This window comes from Haliotis rubra, unplaced genomic scaffold, assembly GCF_003918875.1.
Source record: "Haliotis rubra isolate DU_JTF1 unplaced genomic scaffold, ASM391887v1 Scf347, whole genome shotgun sequence".
Taxonomy (NCBI): domain Eukaryota; kingdom Metazoa; phylum Mollusca; class Gastropoda; order Lepetellida; family Haliotidae; genus Haliotis; species Haliotis rubra.
Genome location: NW_025767021.1, coordinates 223,523 through 245,976, shown reverse-complemented (window position 1 = coordinate 245,976; position 22,454 = coordinate 223,523). Strand labels below are relative to the sequence as shown.

Below are 22,454 nucleotides of genomic sequence, written 5' to 3'. Positions count from 1 at the left end.
GAGTCAGGATAAGTATAAAATATCAATTTTACTCAGAAAATTACATTATGTTAAAAGTTGTGCACCTTAATAACATCACCAGCAGTCATGCAATGAAGGACAAGATGAACTCCCCTATGTACTTACTGAAAGGTCTAGTTCTATATCCTTCAGTACGAGTTTTGGGAGTGTGCGAGTTGTCTCCTCCAGCCTGAGATTGATGTAGGTGTTGATCTCCCCCGGGATGGTGGGGTCTGGCGATCCATCACATCTCATGTACCTCGCCCACTGGAACACACACAGGGGCATTAACACTTCTTGCAGGATGTTACCCATCATCCATCAAACTACATTCCTTCATGACAACTGAATACATATGATCACTTTGCTGTGGAGTAGCTTCTCTTCAAGATTCAAGTCAGTAACTTGATCAAGAAAGAGAGAAATGAGTGCTTAGATTACATTGTACAAAACAAGAAATACTTGTCATATTCTTGTCATAGTCTTGCTATGTCTCAGTTTAGTCTTGCTCTACATACTGCATCAATTTCAGGCAATAGTAGGGTCACACAATGTTAGGGCATAGAGTAAAGGTCAACTGCCTTTGAGTTTTCTTTGAGTCATTAGTTGACTAAAAACAGATGCATGTCCCTACTACACTACAGAGTGGTTGTATGTATTCATGGGTGATGGAAGAACACAGTGTGCACATAACCTGTCTAGTAAGTGATGAAGGATGCATGTCCCTACTACACTACAGAGTGGTTGTATGTATTCATGGGTGATGGAAGAACACAGTGTGCACATAACCTGTCTAGTAAGTGATGAAGGATGCATGTCCCTACTACACTACAGAGTGGTTGTATGTATTCATGGGTGATGGAAGAACACAGTGTGCACATAACCTGTCTAGTAAGTGATGAAGGATGCATGTCCCTACTACACTACAGAGTGGTTGTATGTATTCATGGGTGATGGAAGAACACAGTGTGCACATAACCTGTCTAGTAAGTGATGAAGGATGCATGTCCCTACTACACTACAGAGTGGTTGAGTGTATTCATGGGTGATGGAAGAACACAGTGTGCACATAACCTGTCTAGTAAGTGATGAAGGATGCATGTCCCTACTACACTACAGAGTGGTTGTATGTATTCATGGGTGATGGAAGAACACAGTGTGCACATAACCTGTCTAGTAAGTGATGAAGGATGCATGTCCCTACTACACTACAGAGTTGTTGTAAGTGAAGGATGTATGTACTATTCATGGGTGATGGAAGAACACAGTGTGCACATAACCTGTCTAGTAAGTGATGAAGGATGCATGTCCCTACTACACTACAGAGTGGTTGAGTGTATTCATGGGTGATGGAAGAACACAGTGTGCACATAACCTGTCTAGTAAGTGATGAAGGATGCATGTCCCTACTACACTACAGAGTGGTTGTATGTATTCATGGGTGATGGAAGAACACAGTGTGCACATAACCTGTCTAGTAAGTGATGAAGGATGCATGTCCCTACTACACTACAGAGTGGTTGTATGTATTCATGGGTGATGGAAGAACACAGTGTGCACATAACCTGTCTAGTAAGTGATGAAGGATGCATGTCCCTACTACACTACAGAGTGGTTGTATGTATTCATGGGTGATGGAAGAACACAGTGTGCACATAACCTGTCTAGTAAGTGATGAAGGATGCATGTCCCTACTACACTACAGAGTGGTTGAGTGTATTCATGGGTGATGGAAGAACACAGTGTGCACATAACCTGTCTAGTAAGTGATGAAGGATGCATGTCCCTACTACACTACAGAGTGGTTGTATGTATTCATGGGTGATGGAAGAACACAGTGTGCACATAACCTGTCTAGTAAGTGATGAAGGATGCATGTCCCTACTACACTACAGAGTGGTTGAGTGTATTCATGGGTGATGGAAGAACACAGTGTGCACATAACCTGTCTAGTAAGTGATGAAGGATGCATGTCCCTACTACACTGCAGAGTGGTTGTATGTATTCATGGGTGATGGAAGAACACAGTGTGCACATAACCTGTCTAGTAAGTGATGAAGGATGCATGTCCCTACTACACTACAGAGTGGTTGTATGTATTCATGGGTGATGGAAGAACACAGTGTGCACATAACCTGTCTAGTAAGTGATGAAGGATGCATGTCCCTACTACATGATGAAGGATGCATGTCCCTACTACACTACAGAGTGGTTGTATGTATTCATGGGTGATGGAAGAACACAGTGTGCACATAACCTGTCTAGTAAGTGATGAAGGATGCATGTCCCTACTACACTACAGAGTGGTTGTATGTATTCATGGGTGATGGAAGAACACAGTGTGCACATAACCTGTCTAGTAAGGGATGAAGGGTGCATGTTATCAACATGGTTTTCATTGTGGAACAAAGCATATGGTAACTGGCTGATATAAAAATACAAATTGTAAATGTATCAGACCCTTTTGAAATTAAAGTATGATCAGAGGGCTCTATTGGCTGACCTTGGCCTTCTTCCTGCGGTCATCATGCAGTCTCTGTAGATTGTTCCTGTTTCCCTGTAGAATCTCCTCCAGTTCTGCCATCTGGATCTTCCTAACTTTCTTCTCCTATACATAGACATTGGAGTTGAATGAGCCAGGACCATCAACCTCAGGGTGAATGAGTGTGTAAGGATTAAGCATTAAGGATTAACTTTATATCTGCAAGAGGACATTTAACTTAAAGTATCTATTTCTATTTAGTGCTTGTTCATTAATGTGTTCCAATAATTAAAATCAGTGAATTTCCAAACCTCATTTTCTAATTTCTTCCTCTCCGCTGCCTCAAGCTTCTCCTGCTGTTTCCTTTTCTTTTCTTCCTCTACAGCTTGAAGCCGTGCTTCCTCTGGAATAACAATGTTGCTCTCAATGTATTTCACATCATACACCAGCTATGTATTGTGTATGTGAAGGTGAGCGTGAGTGAGTGAGTGAGTTGGGTATAACACCACTTTGAACAATATTCCAGTTATATCATCATGTCAGCTTATTGTTTGAAGGATTAAGACCAACATGAAGAAGGTCTCAGACATTTATCACCTTGGAGAAACTGACCAGATAAAGGGAATATCAAGGGTGTTGCAATGTTAAGACGAGACTAATGTGCAAAATAGTATTTGACATAATCTGTCTTCCCACTAGTAACTCAGGTTTCCTTGTGTGCTTGATCAGGAAATCCAAGATTCACAAGAAACGAGTCTCATTGATATCAATTTCATTACTCCATTTGATAGCTCTCTTCATGACAATCTGACAACACCTCCATCTGAGGCTGTATTAGGTAATCTGTCTAAACAGCCAGGGCATCAGTATCTTAGCACGAGTTTGGACAGCATTCACAGCAGCGTATCTGTTTTCTGTACCATGAAAATGAACATGAATGGGTAGCTCCATATCTGTTACACTGCTGTGATTTTGAAGAGACATAACAAGTGTACACTTGTGTGTTGGGGCAGAAATGAAAATGAAAACAAATGCTTTCAGAAAGCAGACTTTTGATTGGTACAACAGTCAATGACCTGAGAGTGTCATCCTCACCCGACTTGACCTTCTATCGGGGCTGAGGGTTGGCCATATCTTAATGCAGAGAGCTAGCAGAGTGAGTGATTTGACATTAGGGAGAAAACAATATGTACCCACCTTCTTCCTGTGCCTTGCGGTCAGCTTCCTCCCTCTTTAACTTCTCCTTGTCAGCCTTGGTCAGCTTCTTCTTGCCATCTTTCTTTGGTGGCTTCAATGAGACCAGGCTACACTTATCCACTGACACTCTCAACAAGTACAACCTTCATACTCACCTGTACAACACCCATTCCACTCACACATACAATATCTGCTGCTTTACGCTCATGGAAAACTGTATGAAAACACAAACTATTAATTTCAATACCTGTTCTTGATTCAGTTAATGTGATGGAATTTGCTGGTGCTGATTGTAGCCAGCCTCTGCAACAATCTGGGAAAGGCATCCTCTACCATCCAATGTACCTCTGTTCTGTGATACATACTCAGGACCAATTCATCATGACAAAGTGATATCATCAGCTTCGTCTTTCTTATCACCAACTTGGCAAAGAATGTCATGAGGAAATGAGCTTGAAGTCATGAACGAATGTTTGACATGTATTAAGACAAATTTACACAATTCAGGTGACTATTAACATGATTCAATGAACTTAATGTTCAAAAGATATTTTCCCAAGTATTAAGACGGGACAAGGGGAAGGACGTCTGCAAGACTGTCCAAGTTGTATCACATGTCCAAGGTAAATTAAATACTGGTGATATCACTACTTGTCTCAATTATACAAAACCCAGTGTCATTTGACTATCTTCATATTTTTCATGAAAGATCATTTGACAAAGTTCAACCAGATTTTAAATGAGGCAATATTTGCACATGGATCAAAGATATTGATCAAATTACAATGTAGATTATACTGTATAACGAGAATGGGGAAAGGTCTGAAGGAGCCAGCTTTCAAATACTTCCAACAGGCCAACACTAATTGTTTGGTTGGCATTCTAGAAGTTGGAGAGTCAGAAATGAAGCAAAGAACTGTATTGATAACAACTTCTTGTTTATTGCATATATGGAACAGACAATATATGCAATAAACTAGAAGTCGTCATCCATAAAGTTGTATGTTTCATTTTTCGGGCTGACACTTACAGTAACCATACACTACCTCCTGTTGATCTGTTCCATCACAATAAACGATCATTTGTTATACATCCTACCTCAGTTCTGTAACCTAAACAGCAATTTACTTGCTACATGCTTGAAAACAGATTTATAGCATGTATTTCTGCTGTCGCTTAAATTCAACATCAACAGTTATAAATGATAAAATATGTGAATGAACATATGCAATTCATATTTCATTCTATTCAAGTTATTCTACAGCTGTAAATTAATATTTCATGTTTTACCAGTGGTACTTATGCTATTTTAACATATTTCAACTACATTTACAACAAGCCCAAGCACCTTCACATGTTCTTCTGCTCCATTATTTTACTACTTTTTTAATAAAACTCTTATTAGGACAATTTCTTAAATATCATTTACATAATATTCTACATACAAGTTATTTCTCCAAAGTAATATTTTTCCAAGTTGTCCATCAAGTTTGAAAAATGCTTATTGCAATCAATTACATATCTTAAAGCCCACAAAATATTGCCAACAGATGATGACATTTTGTTAATAGTAACATCCTTGGAAATTCCCAAACACATTTTCTGCTCATTTATATTACCAGCACATAAACATGGTAATATTACTTGTCATGCTATCTTGTAACCCAAGCAACAGCTATTAGAATGATCCTGCCACCACCAATTGTAAGTAGTAAATCTGTGCACCTGTATGTAATACAACACTCAAAGCAAACCAAACTGAAACTGGCAGCATGCAATGAACAAAACTAATGAGATGTCATTAATGTAGGTCACGCTGGATGAGGTTAGTCAGCACAGAGTGAAACTGTAGGCAACTCTTCAGTAAATCCTGACCTATATGTTTAACTCATACATTCCATCATCAATATTTATATCAATACTGATACCAATACTTCACCCACTCATAATAATTCATAGTTGCCTCAATGTCAATTGTACAAGTTGATATATTTAGTCGCTGGGTGAAATCTACCATCACATTTGTCATTCACAACTGTTATATAGGCTTGGTGCAATCTTGCTTGTGGCCACTGTATGAGTGGTTCATTCCGGGACTGCTGCTAAGACGTATGATGCTACTATGGTGCAATCCACTCCATCATGATGTAAGTTCTGTGACAAATAATACAATGTTGGACCTTGTCATGTGGAATTGGTTCCATGTTTCTATGTAATATACAGCAAAAAATTGATAAATATTTTCAATGGCAAAAACTATCATAGTACATCTGTATACGTAATAATACAACTTAAAGGTGGGTTGAATTTATAAATACAAATCCTAAAACAGTTGGTACTTTTGAGAAGAAATGTTAAACAGTTTAAGTAAAGTTCTAGAAATGGATTCAACTTTTAAATTGATTAAAAGCTTAAGTTATTTCAATGGAAATGACAAAACCCTCACCATTTTTCAAAATCAGCTCTCAAAAGTCACCACCTCACCACTGTGTTGAAATATGTGGCAAGATTGTAAAGAAATATTGGACCACCTTTCACTTTGTTTGGCCCATTCAATATGCAGTTTTGTCTATTGAAAGGGCTGCATATTTGAATTCACACATTAATAGGTTCATATGTATTTCTGTTTTTGCTTATATACCTGAAGTTATTAAAACTTAAAACTTACAAATAACAAATGTTGAGATTTGAGTTTCTTAGCTGATTATTTCTGACTACTGGATATGCTAACTAAGCATTTAAGTCTGTTTCTTGCATCTTTTACTTTAGTGAAGTGTTGTGACCTGTACATATTTCGAATCTACAAAAATCTATTTTGCATACAAATGTTTTCAAGACAAATAACATCTATTGACTACTGCTACAGTTTCACTACTATGCAATGTCAAACAATTCATCTGTCCCATTCCAAAACATCTATAGCACACACTTGTTACTGACCTCATCTGCCATTGTGATTGATTGGGTGAGACGCTTGGATTTTCACAAATGTCTCAAAAACTACTTTCCTGAATAGCATGCAATCAAATAAAAACACATTAGTGTATTGAAACAATATGGGATACAGTGTATGCACACTGAAATGAACCTCTTCAGTGCCCTGGAGTACAACATAAACATGTTAGAATTAGAATATCAAGTTTATGATTTTACCAATTTCAATGTATAACACATCAAACGAATATTGATTTGAAACTATCATGGAGTAATAATTAATAATGAATTTTTGCATGAATTATTACTCCATGGGTGTCGTAATAAAACAAAGAATAAGGCCAGAGCTGTAAGGAGAAAGGTTTGGGTTAATTATACATGAATATATATGTAATTATAAAATTCATCAAACATATCATTACGTATTTTTATATACACCATTGGTCCCTCAATCACCGATAAACACATACAGCCAATTTGTAGTGTAGTTAATTAGTGCTTAAGCTACTTGTAGTAATATTCAAGTAATATCATAGTGGAGAAACCATAAATGGACTTCCCACATTGTACCCATGTGGGGAATTAACCCAGGTCTTCAGCCTGACGATAGAAGTGACATGTTTATATTCATCAACTAATGAAACTGTGTATAACTCACTGAACACATCTGAACTAATCCAACTTGACATTGAAGGCTAGAGTAGATACTCACACTACACAATCCATTGGTGTGAGTACTCCCAGTGGTTTCTCTCTTACCAGAACAGGTCATTGAAAATTAGCCATATGTATTTTACAGATGGTTGTGAAACAAAGTGGATACAAACCCATAAAGAATTACATATGCAAGCACATTGTTCAAGATTACTCAACTCCTTCAAGATTCAAAAGCCAATATTAATGAAGGAATCAAACATTGCTGATAGATTTCCTGCATTTCTCGACTCGTTCAACTCTATAATTGCCACACCCTTAATACTGAAACACGTGTCAATCACAAGGAGGAAAGATATCATGCACAGCATTAGAATCAAGTTTACTTCCATAGAAAACAAATAAATAAAATGCTATCCCCAATAACACTCTGTCATTTGTGTTAAAAGTCACAAGAAACAGGAAATATACATATTTTGGGGGCTAGATAGCAGAACATCTGACACAATCCACCGTTTCAGTAAGGGTAACCTTACTAATGAAATCTTCGCCTTTTTTACCTGTCTTGCCAGGCTTGCCTCTAACATATAATGTAAAATGAATGTAATGAAAGTTTTCGTTTACAAGTAAATGTCACTTCCAGTTACTAAACTTTGGTAGAAATGTTTTGTTGAAAAGTGACCTTGAAGAATGTAACTGATGAGGTTGCCATAAATTATGCTATTCTGGAACTTGTATTTTTGCATAATTTTTCGATGTTGATTTCTCATTTCAACATTTACGAACTGCTTTGATGATAAATTAATTTAATCACATTAAACTATACATTGTCATGGAGGGCAATTGTTTCTGACAATTTCTTGCTTATCCCTCCATACTCAAATAGAAATGCAGTCACATACCCTGTATTTCCAGCATCAAACAAACATGGTCATCAGGCATTCGGTATAAGGCATGTATACATTTTTGTGCTGTTTTCTAACTTGACTTTACTGACAGTTACGTGATCAATATCCACAGACCAACTGCAAATGTTTGTTCATGAACATGAAACAATTTAAATGAGAAAATACAGCTGCAAAATAAAACATGTGCATAAGGAATAATATTACTCAGGATGCATAGACAACACTAAGTCTGAACTCAGCAACATTCACACTGAACCAATGTCAGTTAATTTGACATTTGGGGCCCATTTCATATAAATGCAGCTCTCTAGCGCCAGTATCGTATATTAATTCAACATTCGTCTGTTGATAACATTACGGTATCTGACCGGTCTAAATAATTCTTTAGATGGTCTTGAAATGGAAATAAATTGAACCGAGAAATGTTTGAGATACATCCAAGGTAAAAGATTATAGTTGGACTACCAAACCGAACAGAAATAATACTTGGTCATTACCATTTCCGAGAGTAGTGCGATAAGCAGTGCTCTGTGATCAAATTTCTAGTTTGTTGTTGGATAGCAACCGAGCTGCCGGAAACAAATAAGTTTCCGGCTGGAGAATGTCGTAATATTTGCCAAGTTATTTTTTTCTGTATAAAATAATATCAACACATACGAGAAATGGAGAAATATAACTATGCGTCATAGAATATGGGAATCAATAATTGTCTTCTTGTGAAGCTCCTTATTGTTTTTCCTCACAAAGGTCGTAAAACAAATGCTATATCCACTTATGGTACCATTCAAAAGTATGGACTTGCCTGGTATATGAAATTGTACACATATTAAATATATAACCCATCTGTTAGCGTCATTATCCAATTCCTAACAATATTCCAAAAGATTAAAAACATATTTGAATATTCATGACACACATAACTTGTTCGGTATTCTTTGTAGAAAGCCTGATTAAAAATCATATTCCGTCATTGAAGTATTTTAGTAACCAAACGTGCACTCAACCGTCTTTGAGGATTGCGGCTCACGGCAATGTTTCTATAGAGCATTCACTGCCAGTAAAAAGTAAGATGATACATCAATGACATTACTAAGTAATGTTCCCTTGTTCGATACTAGTATTCCTTTTGTAGGGACTGAGAGAAACTTACTGTCAAAACTTCTAGTTGACATACGATGTGTACACACATATTATATAGTCAAGATTACGTGACCTTTAGCACGTATCATTCTTGTTTATATAAATATTGATACACGAAGTATTACATATATCATTAGAAACACAAGACCTGTCATCTTATGTGAATGATTTTATGTTTGCATTTCACACCAAACTAGAAATGGTAAGAAGGCAAGTTTATCCTTGCTATAAGTAAACAAAGTGCCAACAGTTGTGTGTAGCATCTACTAGCAAACAGTTGATTGGGAACACCAAAATGTGGCAACAACTAGCACTCATAGGATATCTGTTTGATAAAACCTGAAAGTCAGGAAATCCAACAGTGATATAAAATTAGATAAACAAATACTGTTTAATCCAAATTGTTTTTCGTAAAGTGTTACACTTCTAAATGCAATTCAAAGACCATGTACAGTGTTCTTTTTGTAAAGTACAATGTTAGGTTAATCAGTATAAGGTTATTTTCCTGTCCACCAAGGGGCAGTGGGGTAGCCTCGTGGTTAAGGCATTCATTCATCACGCCGAAGACCCGGGTTCGATTGCCCACATGGGTACAATGTGTTAAGCCCATTTCTGGTGTCCCCCGGCGTGATATGGCTGGAATATTGCTAAAAGCGGCGTAAAACCAAACTCACTCACTCCTGTCCACCAACTGGGGTACATATACAGTATTTAATGTTTGAAATGTCTATGTACACATGATGTAGCCAAATTATATTACTACATGATCATTGTTTGTTAGTCGTGATTATATCAGTTATTCATCAATATCATGAATATCAGTTCTAACTTACCAGACATTGAACTATAACTGTTAGAACTATTTTGAATAAATATTGTATACATTGGTAATTTTCTGTGTACAGGTAAGCCATATGTACATTTGTATGGTATACATATACGATGATATCATGGAATATGTTATCATTGCTGTGTAGTGTATCAGAAGGCAAAATGAATATAGCAGGAATACTGCAACATGTTAATGAATTGTATCTTGCTACATATACTGAAAGAACATGTCAGTTCATTGGTCCAATATTAGGTGAGTCCTCAAAATGCTGAAGAACAATATTCAGAGAAAGCCTGTACTAACTCACTGGTTGATTTCTTCTTTAGGAAAATATATTCATCTTTACAGTATATGTTAACAATAATAGTAATATGAGTACTTACGTGTCACAGTTCCATTTGCAAGGATTTTGCCCTATGCACTACTAACATACATGTATATAGATCTAGCTTATAATGACTGCAATTCTAAAATACATTAGATACACTTTGAAATGGAGATGAAATTTCTCGTTAGTAAAATGTAATGAGTAGGAATATTTTTAGTTTGAGCTTTGGGTGTTTGAAATTTTTTTAAAAAAATCTTCAGTAGATAAGTTGTTTGTTGTCCGAGATTATGATAATGTTGAATGTTTAATACTTTGATATTTTGAATATTTTTCAGTTGATGAGTTGAACCATCTCAACCTTGTAAAATGGCCAGCTCAAGTCTACGTCCACAGGTCATACAGTTGTACAAGAATGTAAGTAATAGTAATCATGAGGAAAGCTGTAAAACAGAAACTGAAAGAAAATATTCTGGTGTGTAAACAAACGTTTTTACGAATGCCACTTTCATGTTGTTAGAAGAGTTGCAGAACAGGGATTTAAGAGCTGTGGATATCTTTTTGAGTTGATCTTGTTTGTGTTTTATCCTACCATCATACTGTGTTCAGTCATCACATTGAAGATGCTCTTTTGCTATAGCTAGTCATAGGACACAAGTTAGAGCTGTTAAGTCTGTTCACCTTTCAATCAACCATTTACTAACCCAGCCACTTCATCATAATGTCATTTTGTTTAGTAGAAGCTTTTTGCCCTGTTTATTACATTGTGTATGATTAAACAATCTCTTTGCTGTGGTATGTCTGGAAGCTGATGTTGTCATGTGGATGACAGTGTCTGTCTCTAACATGGGGTTGTAAACCTTATCATTCACCTGTTTCAGTTGCTGCACCTGGGACGAGATTATCCGAAAGGTTACGACTATTTTCGAGGGAAGCTGAAAAATGCCTTCTTGAAAAATAAAGATGTGACTGACCCGAAACAAATTGATATGTTATTGGCCAGAGGGAACTATGTAGTGAAAGAACTTGAGGCTCTATATATGCTGAGGAAGTACAGAACGCTCAAGAAGAGGTACTACAGTAACTGATAGCGAGAGGCTCTGTGTGTTACTTAGAGGACAACCTACCTCCTTCCCTGGAACCACATGGAATCCAGTGTCACCTGCTGGCGTACTCTACATCCCAGAGACCAGCTTTTCCAACAGCTTTACGATAGAATCAAATGGAGGATTAAATTCCAATTTAACTCTGAAATGCGGAATAATGTCTTCCTGACTAACTTCCTGTACAGATTTGCATTGTGTGTCATGGCGATGGGTGCTTGTCACATGTATATCCTTTCATGGATATTGTCTCGAAAGTGAGTTCATGTGTAGGTTTTTGATACTAAAGCTGTATATTTTGTGTACCAGTAAATGTAACTAATTACCAATCAAGGCATTAAGGAAAGGGACTTGTACAGGTGGAATTTACCACTTGGCATACTTGGTATTGAACTAGTCAACAATCTGTATATTATTTGCAAGTCCAGTAATGTTCATGACTGGTGGAGTTCTTTGTGCTAATCTGCTTGTAACTGCATCATCATAAGTGAGCAGATTAGATAATTATATCCATGCATTCATGACATGGTCATTGAACACGGATGGCATTATAATATATTTGTAAGTTTGATTTGTTGATTTCCTTGATATAACCATGTTAAATTCTTTCTGATATAAAACTTGAAGTATTTACATCGATAATGTTTTGTCTCATTTCCTCTTTAGTCAGCAAGGGTGGCATAAGAACCCATTTGTAGTGGTGTTTGAAACATAGACATCTCAAGCAAACCATGTTGTACTGACACTATTCTGGCTCTGCATCCATCAATGGAAAGAGGTTACTCTTGTTTCTCAGATCTCAATCACTAGCAAAGGTAACCACAGTCAATTTCTTGATCTCAACTTTCATGTTTGCTGAATATAATTGCTTACATGGCAGAGGTAATCTTGTCTTTTCTATACTTCTAAAAGTGAAAAATATTTTTCTTCAATTCTCCTAATATTGCAGGTATTACCATGGAGAAAAATGGCATCACTGGTTGTCAATGTTCAGGGAGGTCAATCATGCATGTATTACCAATAGCTATTGCCAGTAGATTTAGCTTGCTGGAGGTGTGGCACCTGAGCAAGTAACACATCATTTATGAATATGTTCCATGTGAACACATATCACCCAGACCTGTTAAACAGTGAAGTTGTCATGGGTCTGTTTATTTATGATTTTGATGGGTTCAAGAAATGACATGGGTATATTTAAAAAAAATTTAACATGCTTTTGTCACATGAGTTGTTCGAGTACCTTTGTACCTTTATGTTTTTTAATATACCAGTAAACAAGAAGAAAACTTATTTTTGGTTGATGCTTTTTGACATGACTGTACATTTCTGATCTATCAGTGGCACCAAGCTATTTTCAAGGGAAGCTGAAAAATGCTTCCTTGAAAAATATATATGTGACTGACTGGAAACCAAAAAAAGTGTCTTTTTACAAATTAATTCTGACAAATTGGAAGAATTTGTTTTAAGCTTCAACCGAAAGATAACAACTAATTGTTCTTTCAATCTTTACATGTTTTCGAAAAAATTCAAATTGTATCATGGATTAAAAATGAACATCTATCTTCTTAATTGTATGCAAAATATTATTTCTTTCACTCGAAGACATGATACATAACTTTTCTGTTCATGGGAACTCTAAAATTCTTTACATACCACAATATATGGAAAATGACCAAACAACATATGCCAAATAATTCCAACGATGAAATGACGATTCTCTGAAACTGCACAAAATAATTCTTTAAAGGTCGAATGCAACCAAATCAAACATAATTAAAACACAGTTATCACTTATTCATGACATATAATATACATTGCTGGTTATGAAAAAACATATAAACAAAATTATAAGCGTACAATCGCAAATCAAAAGTGCAATATTGTGAACTTGGGTTTACTTCCCAAGAAACGAAGCAGCCGGGATACCGAACCCAGTCAGAGCGGGTGGGTGTGCACTCAAGTGTAACGGCTGGTTCATTTGCATAGCCATCACGGCTCATTGTGTGTGTACATATAGAGATGTTAGGTTTTGTAAATACATGCTCATTTTTTGTGTCTAAAATTTTGCAATCAACAGACATCATAACATGTCATGTGTACAAGTATCACACCTGCCTGTCTGTAATTACATAATGTGACAGAGACCGAACTCGGGCCATAAATCAATGCATTTTGTTTATGGTGTATAGCCTGATTGGTGTTAAGTTCAAATTGCATGAGGTGAAATTGGGTTTTACGTCGTACTTGAGAAAATTTCGCTCATATGACGACGTGCATGCGTGTGTATATTGAATATGGTCATTAGCAGACAGGCAGACACATAGGTGTCAATAAAACAGACATTGAGTTTTGTCTGTGACAACGACATATCTATATCACAGTTAGAAGTTCTGTCAACGCTAAATAATGACATTGCTTTTAAATATCGAACTGAGAAAGTGACTCGGTAAGAAGAACGTGTGGTGAAATAGACAAATGAAATTATATAAACAGTTAATCTACTGTCATAACATATAAAAAGCTCGCACCTGTGAAATATCAACAAAACATTAGAAAAATAGCTCACACCAAAGCCTTCACCGAGTATTCACCAGACAACCCGCTTCCAAGCTGCGCGAACCTATTTCACTGCGCACGTGCTATGTACGCAGCCCAGCTGTTGAAACCACTTGAATTCCCCCCAAGCGCTGGGGGAAAATTAGTGAATCGTTTGAACTACGATTTCGCGCGGTTTTTTTCATCGCGTTATTTTTCAACTTTATAAGTTGAATTTGCATTTTTGATGATTTGTTTCGGTAAGTCCATACCGAAAGGTATCAGAATCTGCAAAGTTGTATTTTACGTTGCATGTGACCTTTAACATACTGAGATGGAAAAATGCCTACTCCGTGAACTTTTCTCCTTTCATGATATTGCTGGAATATTGCTAAAAACTGTGTAAACCTAAACTCACTCACTCACTCTTTCATGAATATGAACAATTATATAGGGTGTTCGTTTAGCCATGCGCCGTCACTATTTCGCTCGATGAAAAACGAGAAATGTCTCTTCTGTCAAACAGGAAATGCAAAATAATTCTTATGTCAGTAATGTAATTCTTCTTTGGCAGGTGAAATAAAAAGTCTTCTTTCAAAGTTTGTCCACAAAGTCTTCTTTCAAAAGTAAAAATGAAAACTGATATTCCAAAATTCATTAGAAATATATATATATATATAAGAAGAAGTTTCTGAAATAATCACACGACACGGATCTTCTCCAACATGTTTCACTTTTATCTTCAGACACGGATCTTCTCCAACATGTTTCCCTTTTATCTTCAGGGAGAAGTCTCTTCAGGGAGAAGTCTTCTCCCTGAAGATAAAAGTGAAACATGTTGGAGAAGATCCGTGTCGTGTGATTATTTCAGAAACTTCTTCTTATATATGTACTACTGTACGCTCGGTATTCTCATCACTTTCTTTATATATATATACATATATATATACCAAAATTAATTAGATATATATGTGTGTGTGTGTGTGTCTCTCTCTCTGTGTGTGTGTGTGTGTGTGTGTGTGTGTGTGTGTGTGTGTGAGACCGCATACGTTTCTTGTTTCACAAATATCCGAAAAATTGCTCTTCACATACTTGTTGAAATGAAAAATGACCATTCACTCAAACAGTAAAAGTAGCACAAATGTTAAAGTCCAACAAGATGCTTCTTTCAGACCGGTCAATCTAAATATATTTACCTTTCGTCAAACTGTTTACAATTGCTGTCTTTTTTCTCAGTTATAAACGATGAAGAATCCTTCTTCAAAACTACTTCTTTTCTCGACAGTGAAAAGGAATATGAACCTGTTGAACCATATCCAAAAGAATTCCTTTCACTGGATGAAAAGAAATATGACGGTTCAGGATCTTAAATTGAAACGAAAATGGCATTTCAAATTCAATCATACACAAATTAATGACCCTTAAAGCTTCTATCAAACAGGATTTCTCTTTCTTGCATGAAATTGAAACATCACCTTCTGTCAACTCCCAAGTGTAATTATTTAGTTTAAACCTTTGTCGAATTGTAAATGCGATGGAAAATTTCCGAAAAAAACCCGTTCTATCAATCCCGTTACTTCCCATGGAGTCCAAAAACATGTCTTCCTTTAGAACTTTGTGCATTCAAAGTCTTCTTTCATTGGTAAAAACGAAATAATCACATAATCTCAAATGGGTCTTCTTTCACGACCTAAAACAGAACAAGGAACATCTTTCAAACTGTACATGTGAAGTATAACAAGACTTCTTTCACAGGCCACACCGAAAAATTGCCTTTCCTGTCAATCAATGGATGCAAAATTATTCCTCTGTCACTTGTTGAAATGCTACTTCTGTACTTCTATCTGTGCAGAAAGATTTTTGTTTTACTATATACAACAAAAGTTACCCTTCTGTTTCACTGTACAAAAAATCATCCTTTCATCATCTTAAAACACTTTTAGCCTAGTGCCAGATGAGTATAGCTGAGGACTGTAGATTCAAGTGGTCATCGACAAAGAAAAATCCACAATGATTACATTTTAGATGTTGGCCTGTACATCACAACTTTAGGTTCAAAACGAAAGTGTATTACTCGCTGTTCTTCAAAATGAGCGTGAAACACACACTTGGATACCAAATGAACATCGGCAAAACACCTAGTTAAATACTGCACACAAGTTGTGAAAGAGCATCTACAAGACAAAAATGTCATTGGTCCATCACATGATGTAAGATACAACAACACAAAGTGTAAACGGAGGGGATATGTATGTAACACTGATGTGCTCATGTAGCACTTTCATCTGTGAGACGTAAAATAAGTAATATTTAAATAGTCATCTGTAAAACACTTTGTAACATGTAACTGGTCCTCCTTGTAATGCTTGAAGTTCAATCCAAATCACCACCTGTAGCACATGCTGGTAGTTATAGCATGTAACACTGATGCTTTGTGAGACTAAGTGTACAACTGTCATAATATCTGACACCTGTAAAACGCGCTGTATTGCTGGATGTTCAGTCACAACCATCGCCTGTATCATACACTGGTAACTCCTCAAAGTGAGCACTGTAATACACACTAATAACACCAATGTTTTGTCTGAAGATGGCGCACTGAAAGAAGATCCAAACATCGTCTTTATAGAGTGCACTGTCAACTCAGTATCAGTCATTGGAAGTTCCAAATCGCTGTATGACGCACACGTTAAGATAAAATTGATGTGCATGGCAAGTTTCACTTCCACAACTTTCTCTGTAAGCATAATATAGTTGTGATTAGCTCTTCCTGATTATTTCTCACAATTCTGTTACCTCAGAACTGTTTCTTCACATCTTCCTCCCAGATTCACCCTATTCACACATTCTCTTTCCCCAGATCATTCCTTTTCTTCACATCCTCTTAAGGCCTCCCATCCCAATTCACACTTTTCATGACCCCTAGTTCCCCAGACATTCTGCTTACTTTTCATAAGATCCTACCTTCTTCAAGGCCCTCCATCTCAATCACGCTCTTGCTTCATCCCCTAGTTCACTCTCTTCATCCCAGTAGTTCCTACCACCTTCACGACTCTCTGCTCTCCCAGTAGTTCCTCCTACCTTCACGACTCTCTGCTTTCCTCCCTCCTGTAGTTCCTTTTCCTCCCTCGTGACTCTCTGCTCTCCAAGTAGTTCCTCCCACCTTCATGGCTCTCTGCTCTCCCAGTAGTTCCTCCCACCTTCACGAATCTCTGCTATCCCAGTAGTTCCTCCCACCTTCATGACTCTCTGCTATCCTAGTAGTTCCTCCCACCTTCATGACTCTCTGCTATCACAGTAGTTCCTCCCACCTTCCATGACTCTCTGCTCTCTATCCTGACTAGTAGTTCATCCCACCTTCATGACTCCTCTGCTCTCCCTGTAGTTCCTCCTCCCACCTTCACGACTCTCTGTTATCCCAGTAGTTCCTTCCACCTTCACGACTCTCTGCTATCCTAGTAGTTCATCCCACCTTCATGACTCTCTGCTTTCCTTGTAGTTCCTTTGTCCCTCGTGACTCTCTGCTCTCCAAGTAGTTCCTCCCACCTTCACGGCTCTCTGCTCTCCCAGTAGTTCCTCCCACCTTCACGACTCTCTGTTATCCCACTAGCACCTGCCACCTTAATGACTCTCTGTTATCCCAGTAGTTCCTCCCACCTTCATGACTCTCTGCTCTCACAGTAGTTCCTCCCACCTTCACGACTCTCTGCTATCCTAGTAGTTCCTCCCACCTTCATGACTCTCTGCTCTCACAGTAGTTCCTCCCACCTTCACGACTCTCTGCTATCCTAGTAGTTCCTCCCACCTTAATGACTCTCTGTTATCCCAGTAGTTCCTCCCACCTTCATGACTCTCTGCTCTCACAGTAGTTCCTCCCACCTTCACGACTCTCTGCTATCCTAGTAGTTCCTCCCACCTTCATGACTCTCTGCTCTCACAGTAGTTCCTCCCACCTTCATGACTCTCTGTTATCCCAGTAGTTCCTCCCACCTTCACGACTCTCTGCTATCCTAGTAGTTCCTCCCACCTTCATGACTCTCTGCTCTCCCTGTAGTTCCTCCCACCTTCACGACTCTCTGTTATCCCAGTAGTTCCTCCCACCTTCACGACTCTCTGCTATCCTAGTAGTTCATCCCACCTTCACGACTCTCTGTTATCCCAGTAGTTCCTCCCACCTTCACGACTCTCTGCTATCCTAGTAGTTCCTCCCACCTTCATGACTCTCTGCTTTCCCAGTAGTTTCTTTGTCCCTCGTGACTCTCTGCTCTCCAAGTAGTTCCTCCCACCTTCACGGCTCTCTGCTCTCCCAGTAGTTCCTCCCACCTTCACGACTCTCTGTTATCCCACTAGCACCTGCCACCCTAATGACTCTCTGTTATCCCAGTAGTTCCTCCCACCTTCATGACTCTCTGCTCTCACAGTAGTTCCTCCCACCTTCACGACTCTCTGCTATCCTAGTAGTTCCTCCCACTTCATGACTCTCTGCTCTCACAGTAGTTCCTCCCACCTTCACGACTCTCTGCTATCCTAGTAGTTCATCCCACCTCCATGACTCTCTGCTCTCCCTGTAGTTCCTCCCACCTTCACGACTCTCTGCTATCCCAGTAGTTCCTCCCACCTTAATGACTCTCTGTTATCCCAGTAGTTCCTCCCACCTTCATGACTCTCTGCTCTCACAGTAGTTCCTCCCACCTTCACGACTCTCTGCTATCCTAGTAGTTCCTCCCACCTTCATGACTCTCTGCTCTCACAGTAGTTCCTCCCACCTTCATGACTCTCTGTTATCCCAGTAGTTCCTCCCACCTTCACGACTCTCTGCTATCCTAGTAGTTCCTCCCACCTTCACGACTCTCTGTTATCCCAGTAGTTCCTCCCACCTTCACGACACTCTGCTATCCTAGTAGTTCCTCCCACCTTCACGACTCTCTGTTATCCCAGTAGTTCCCCCACCTTCACGACTCTCTGCTATCCTAGTAGTTCCTACCACCTTCACGACTCTCTGTTATCCCAGTAGTTCCTCCCACCTTCACGACTCTCTGCTATCCTAGTAGTTCCTCCCACCTTCACGACTCTCTGTTATCCCAGTAGTTCCCCCCACCTTCACGACTCTCTGCTATCCTAGTAGTTCCTCCCACCTTCATGGCTCTCTGTTATCCCAATAGTTCCTCCCACCTTCACGACTCTCTGCTATCCCAGTAGTTCCTCCAACTTCACGACTCTCTGCTCTCCCAGTAGTTCCTCCCACCTTAATGACTCTCTGTTATCCCAGTAGTTCCTCCCACCTTCATGACTCTCTGCTCTCCCAGTAGTTCCTCCCACCTTCACGACTCTCCGCTCTCCCAGTAGTTCCTCCCACCTTTATGACTCTCTGCTCTCCCAGTAGTTCCTCCCACCTTCATGACTCTCTGTTATCCAAGTAGTTCCTCCCACCTTCATGACTCTCTGTTATCCCAGTAGTTCCTCCCACCTTCATGACTCTCTGTTATCCAAGTAGTTCCTCCCACCTTCATGACTCTCTGTTATCCAAGTAGTTCCTCCCACCTTCATGACTCTCTGTTATCCAAATAGTTCCTCCCAGCTTCATGACTCTTTGCTCTCCCAGTAGTTCCTCCCACCTTCACGACTCTCTGCTCTCCCAGTAGTTCCTCCCACCTTCACGACTCTCTGCTCTCCCAGTAGTTCCTCCCACCTTGATGACTCTCTGTTTTGCCAGTAGTTCCTCCCACCTTGATGACTCTCTGCTCTCCAAGTAGATCCTCCCACCTTCATGACTCTCTGCTCTCCCAGTAGTTCCTCCCACCTTCACGACTCTCTGCTTTCCCAGTAGTTCCTTCCACTTTCACGACTCTCTGCTCTCCCAGTAGTTCCTCCCACCTTGATGACTCTCTGCTCTCCCAGTATTCCTCCCACCTTGATGACTCTCTGCTCTCCAAGTATTCCTCCCACCTTCACGACTCTCTGTTATCCCAGTGGTTCCTCCCACCTTCACGACTCTCTGCTCTCCCAGTAGTTCCTCCCACCTTCAGGACTCTCTGCTCTCCCTGTAGTTCCTCCCACCTTCAGGACTCTCTGTTCTTCCAGTAGTTCCTCCCATCTTCATGACTCTCTGTTCTGCCAGTAGTTCCTCATTCCTTCACGACCCTCTGTTCTCCACATAGTTATTATTTCACACGAGACAAAAAATGTCTATCATGACTCTATGTTCTCCCAGTAGCGCCTCCCCGCTTCATGACTCTCTGCTTTCTTCCCACCTTAACGACTGTCTACTCTCCCAGTAGTTCCCCCCTCCTTCTTCACTCTCTGCTGTCCAAATAGTTCCTCCCTGCTTGCGACTCTCTGCTTTCCCACTTTTTCCTCCCTCCTTCTCGACTCTCTGCTCTCCCAGTAGTTCCTCCCTGCTTTACGACACTCTGTTCTCCACATAACAATTACTTCACATGAGACAGAAAATATCTTTCATGAATTAACTCAAAATTGACATTTAGTACGCAATTTTTAAACTTTGATTCAGAAAGATGAGAAGTAATTGCTCTTTCAAAGTTGATATTCAAGTTCTATTATGAATTAAAATTCGAAATTTAGCTTCTTAAAATATGTCTGTGAAGTATATTTCTTTCACCCCAGGACACAGCAAATTCATGTTCTGTTGATGGGTATGCAAAGAGCTCCTTTCATAACAAAATGTTTGGAAAATGGTATAAACTAAATAATTCATCGACAAATGATTTCGAAACATAACTGTTCTCTTAAAAGAGAAGAAGAATTCTTTCACTTTTTGAAACGTAACTTGTCATCTTTTCTTCTCTAACGAATATAAACGAAAAAATATCTTTCTTCTTCAGTTGTTCACAATCATTATTTTGCTGGTTTAAAAATAAAATGTATTTTCTGTCAATTAGGAAACGCAAAATAAGTCTTCCCTCACATTGTATGTGATGTGTTGCTTCCTCAACGAGTAAAAAGAAACAAGTCTTCTTTCAAATGTTGTCCACGAAGTATGACACATTCTTATTTCAAAAGGAAACATGACACTTGATCTTCAAAATGCATTCGAAATATTTCTCCTTTCACTATTTTGCTGGTTGAAAAACGAAAAATGTCTTCTGTCAAACAGGAAATGCAGAATAATTCTTCTGTCCAATTGTATGTTAAATTGTCCAATTGTATGTTAAATTCACACAACATGCTTCTGTGCAACAAACTATGTACATGAAATAATGTAAATGCTTTTACCTTTCGTGAAACTGTTTCCACAATTGCTGTCTTCTCACCCAGACTTCTTTTTTGCAGTTACAAACTATGGAGAATCATTCTTCAAAACTGTACATGAGAAAATGCCACAGCTTCATTCGACAATAAAAGGAATATGTACCTGTCAAACCGTATCTAAATGAATTCCTGTTCCGAGCTGAATCAAAATATGGCGGTTAAAAGTATCAAACTCAAATGAAAATGGCATTTCAAATTCAATCGTACACAAAAAATCAATGAACGGTCTGTCAAACAGGGTTTCTCTTCTGTCATGGGTAAAATCGAAACATCACTCTTCTTTCAACTCCTGATGAAATTATTTAGTGACATCGTTTTGTCGAACAGTAAATTTGACTTCATTCTTCTTCCATGGGAAAAAATAGTCCAAGAGATTAACATTCTGCCAATCTATGTATGCAAAATAATTGCCCATGAAGTCCAAGAACACGATTAAAATGGAATGAGGAACTTCTTTCAAACTGTACAAATGAAGTAGAACAGACTTCTTTCACAGGAAACACTGAAAAATTGCCTTTCCTGTCAATCGCCAAATTATTCCTCTGTCACTTGTTGAATCGCTACCTGGACTTCTATCTGTGCAAAAGGATTTTTGTTTTACTGAAAACAACAAAAGTTACCCATCTGTTTCACTGTACAAAAAATCATTCTTTGATCGTCTGTAAACACTTTTAGCCTATTGCCAGATGAATAAAGCTGAGGAATGTAGATTCAAGTGGTCATCGACAAAGAAAGACCCACAGTGATTACATTTTAGATGTTGGCCTGTACATCACAACTTTAGGTTCAAAGGAAAGTGTTTTACTGACTGTTCTTCAAAATGAGCGTGAAACACACTCTGGGTTACCAAATGAATGTTGGCAAAACACCTAGTTAAATACTGCAAACACTGTAAGTTGTGAAATACCATCTACAAGACAATAATATCATTGGTCTAATGCATGATGTAGGGTACAACAACACAAAGTGTAAACAGAAGGTAAGTGTATGTAACACTTTCCGAGATTTGACAACTCTCCCAGATCCTCCATCACGACTCTCCACTATCCCAGATCCTCCCTTCACCACGACTCTC

At 38.6% G+C, this 22,454-nt stretch overlaps 1 protein-coding gene across 3 annotated transcripts in view; it reads right to left on the bottom strand.

The window, feature by feature from the left end:
* Positions 1 to 22,454, bottom strand: part of LOC124284868 (dynein axonemal intermediate chain 7 homolog) — a 43,308-nt gene that overhangs the window by 16,310 nt on the left and 4,544 nt on the right. Inside the window, exons 1-6 of one of the 3 annotated variants that reach the window (XM_046720987.1) lie at positions 8,673 to 9,209; positions 6,620 to 6,687; positions 3,680 to 3,770; positions 2,794 to 2,885; positions 2,504 to 2,608; positions 127 to 267 (exon numbers count right to left, since the gene is read on the bottom strand). In XM_046720987.1, coding sequence (XP_046576943.1) covers positions 127 to 267; positions 2,504 to 2,608; positions 2,794 to 2,885; positions 3,680 to 3,770; positions 6,620 to 6,631 — 441 coding nt within the window. In that variant the 5' untranslated portion in view covers positions 6,632 to 6,687; positions 8,673 to 9,209. Of the gene's footprint in view, positions 1 to 126; positions 268 to 2,503; positions 2,609 to 2,793; positions 2,886 to 3,679; positions 3,771 to 6,619; positions 6,688 to 8,672; positions 9,210 to 22,454 lie in introns of those variants that run through there. The other 2 variants (XM_046720988.1, XM_046720986.1) reach the window with 2 other exon arrangements.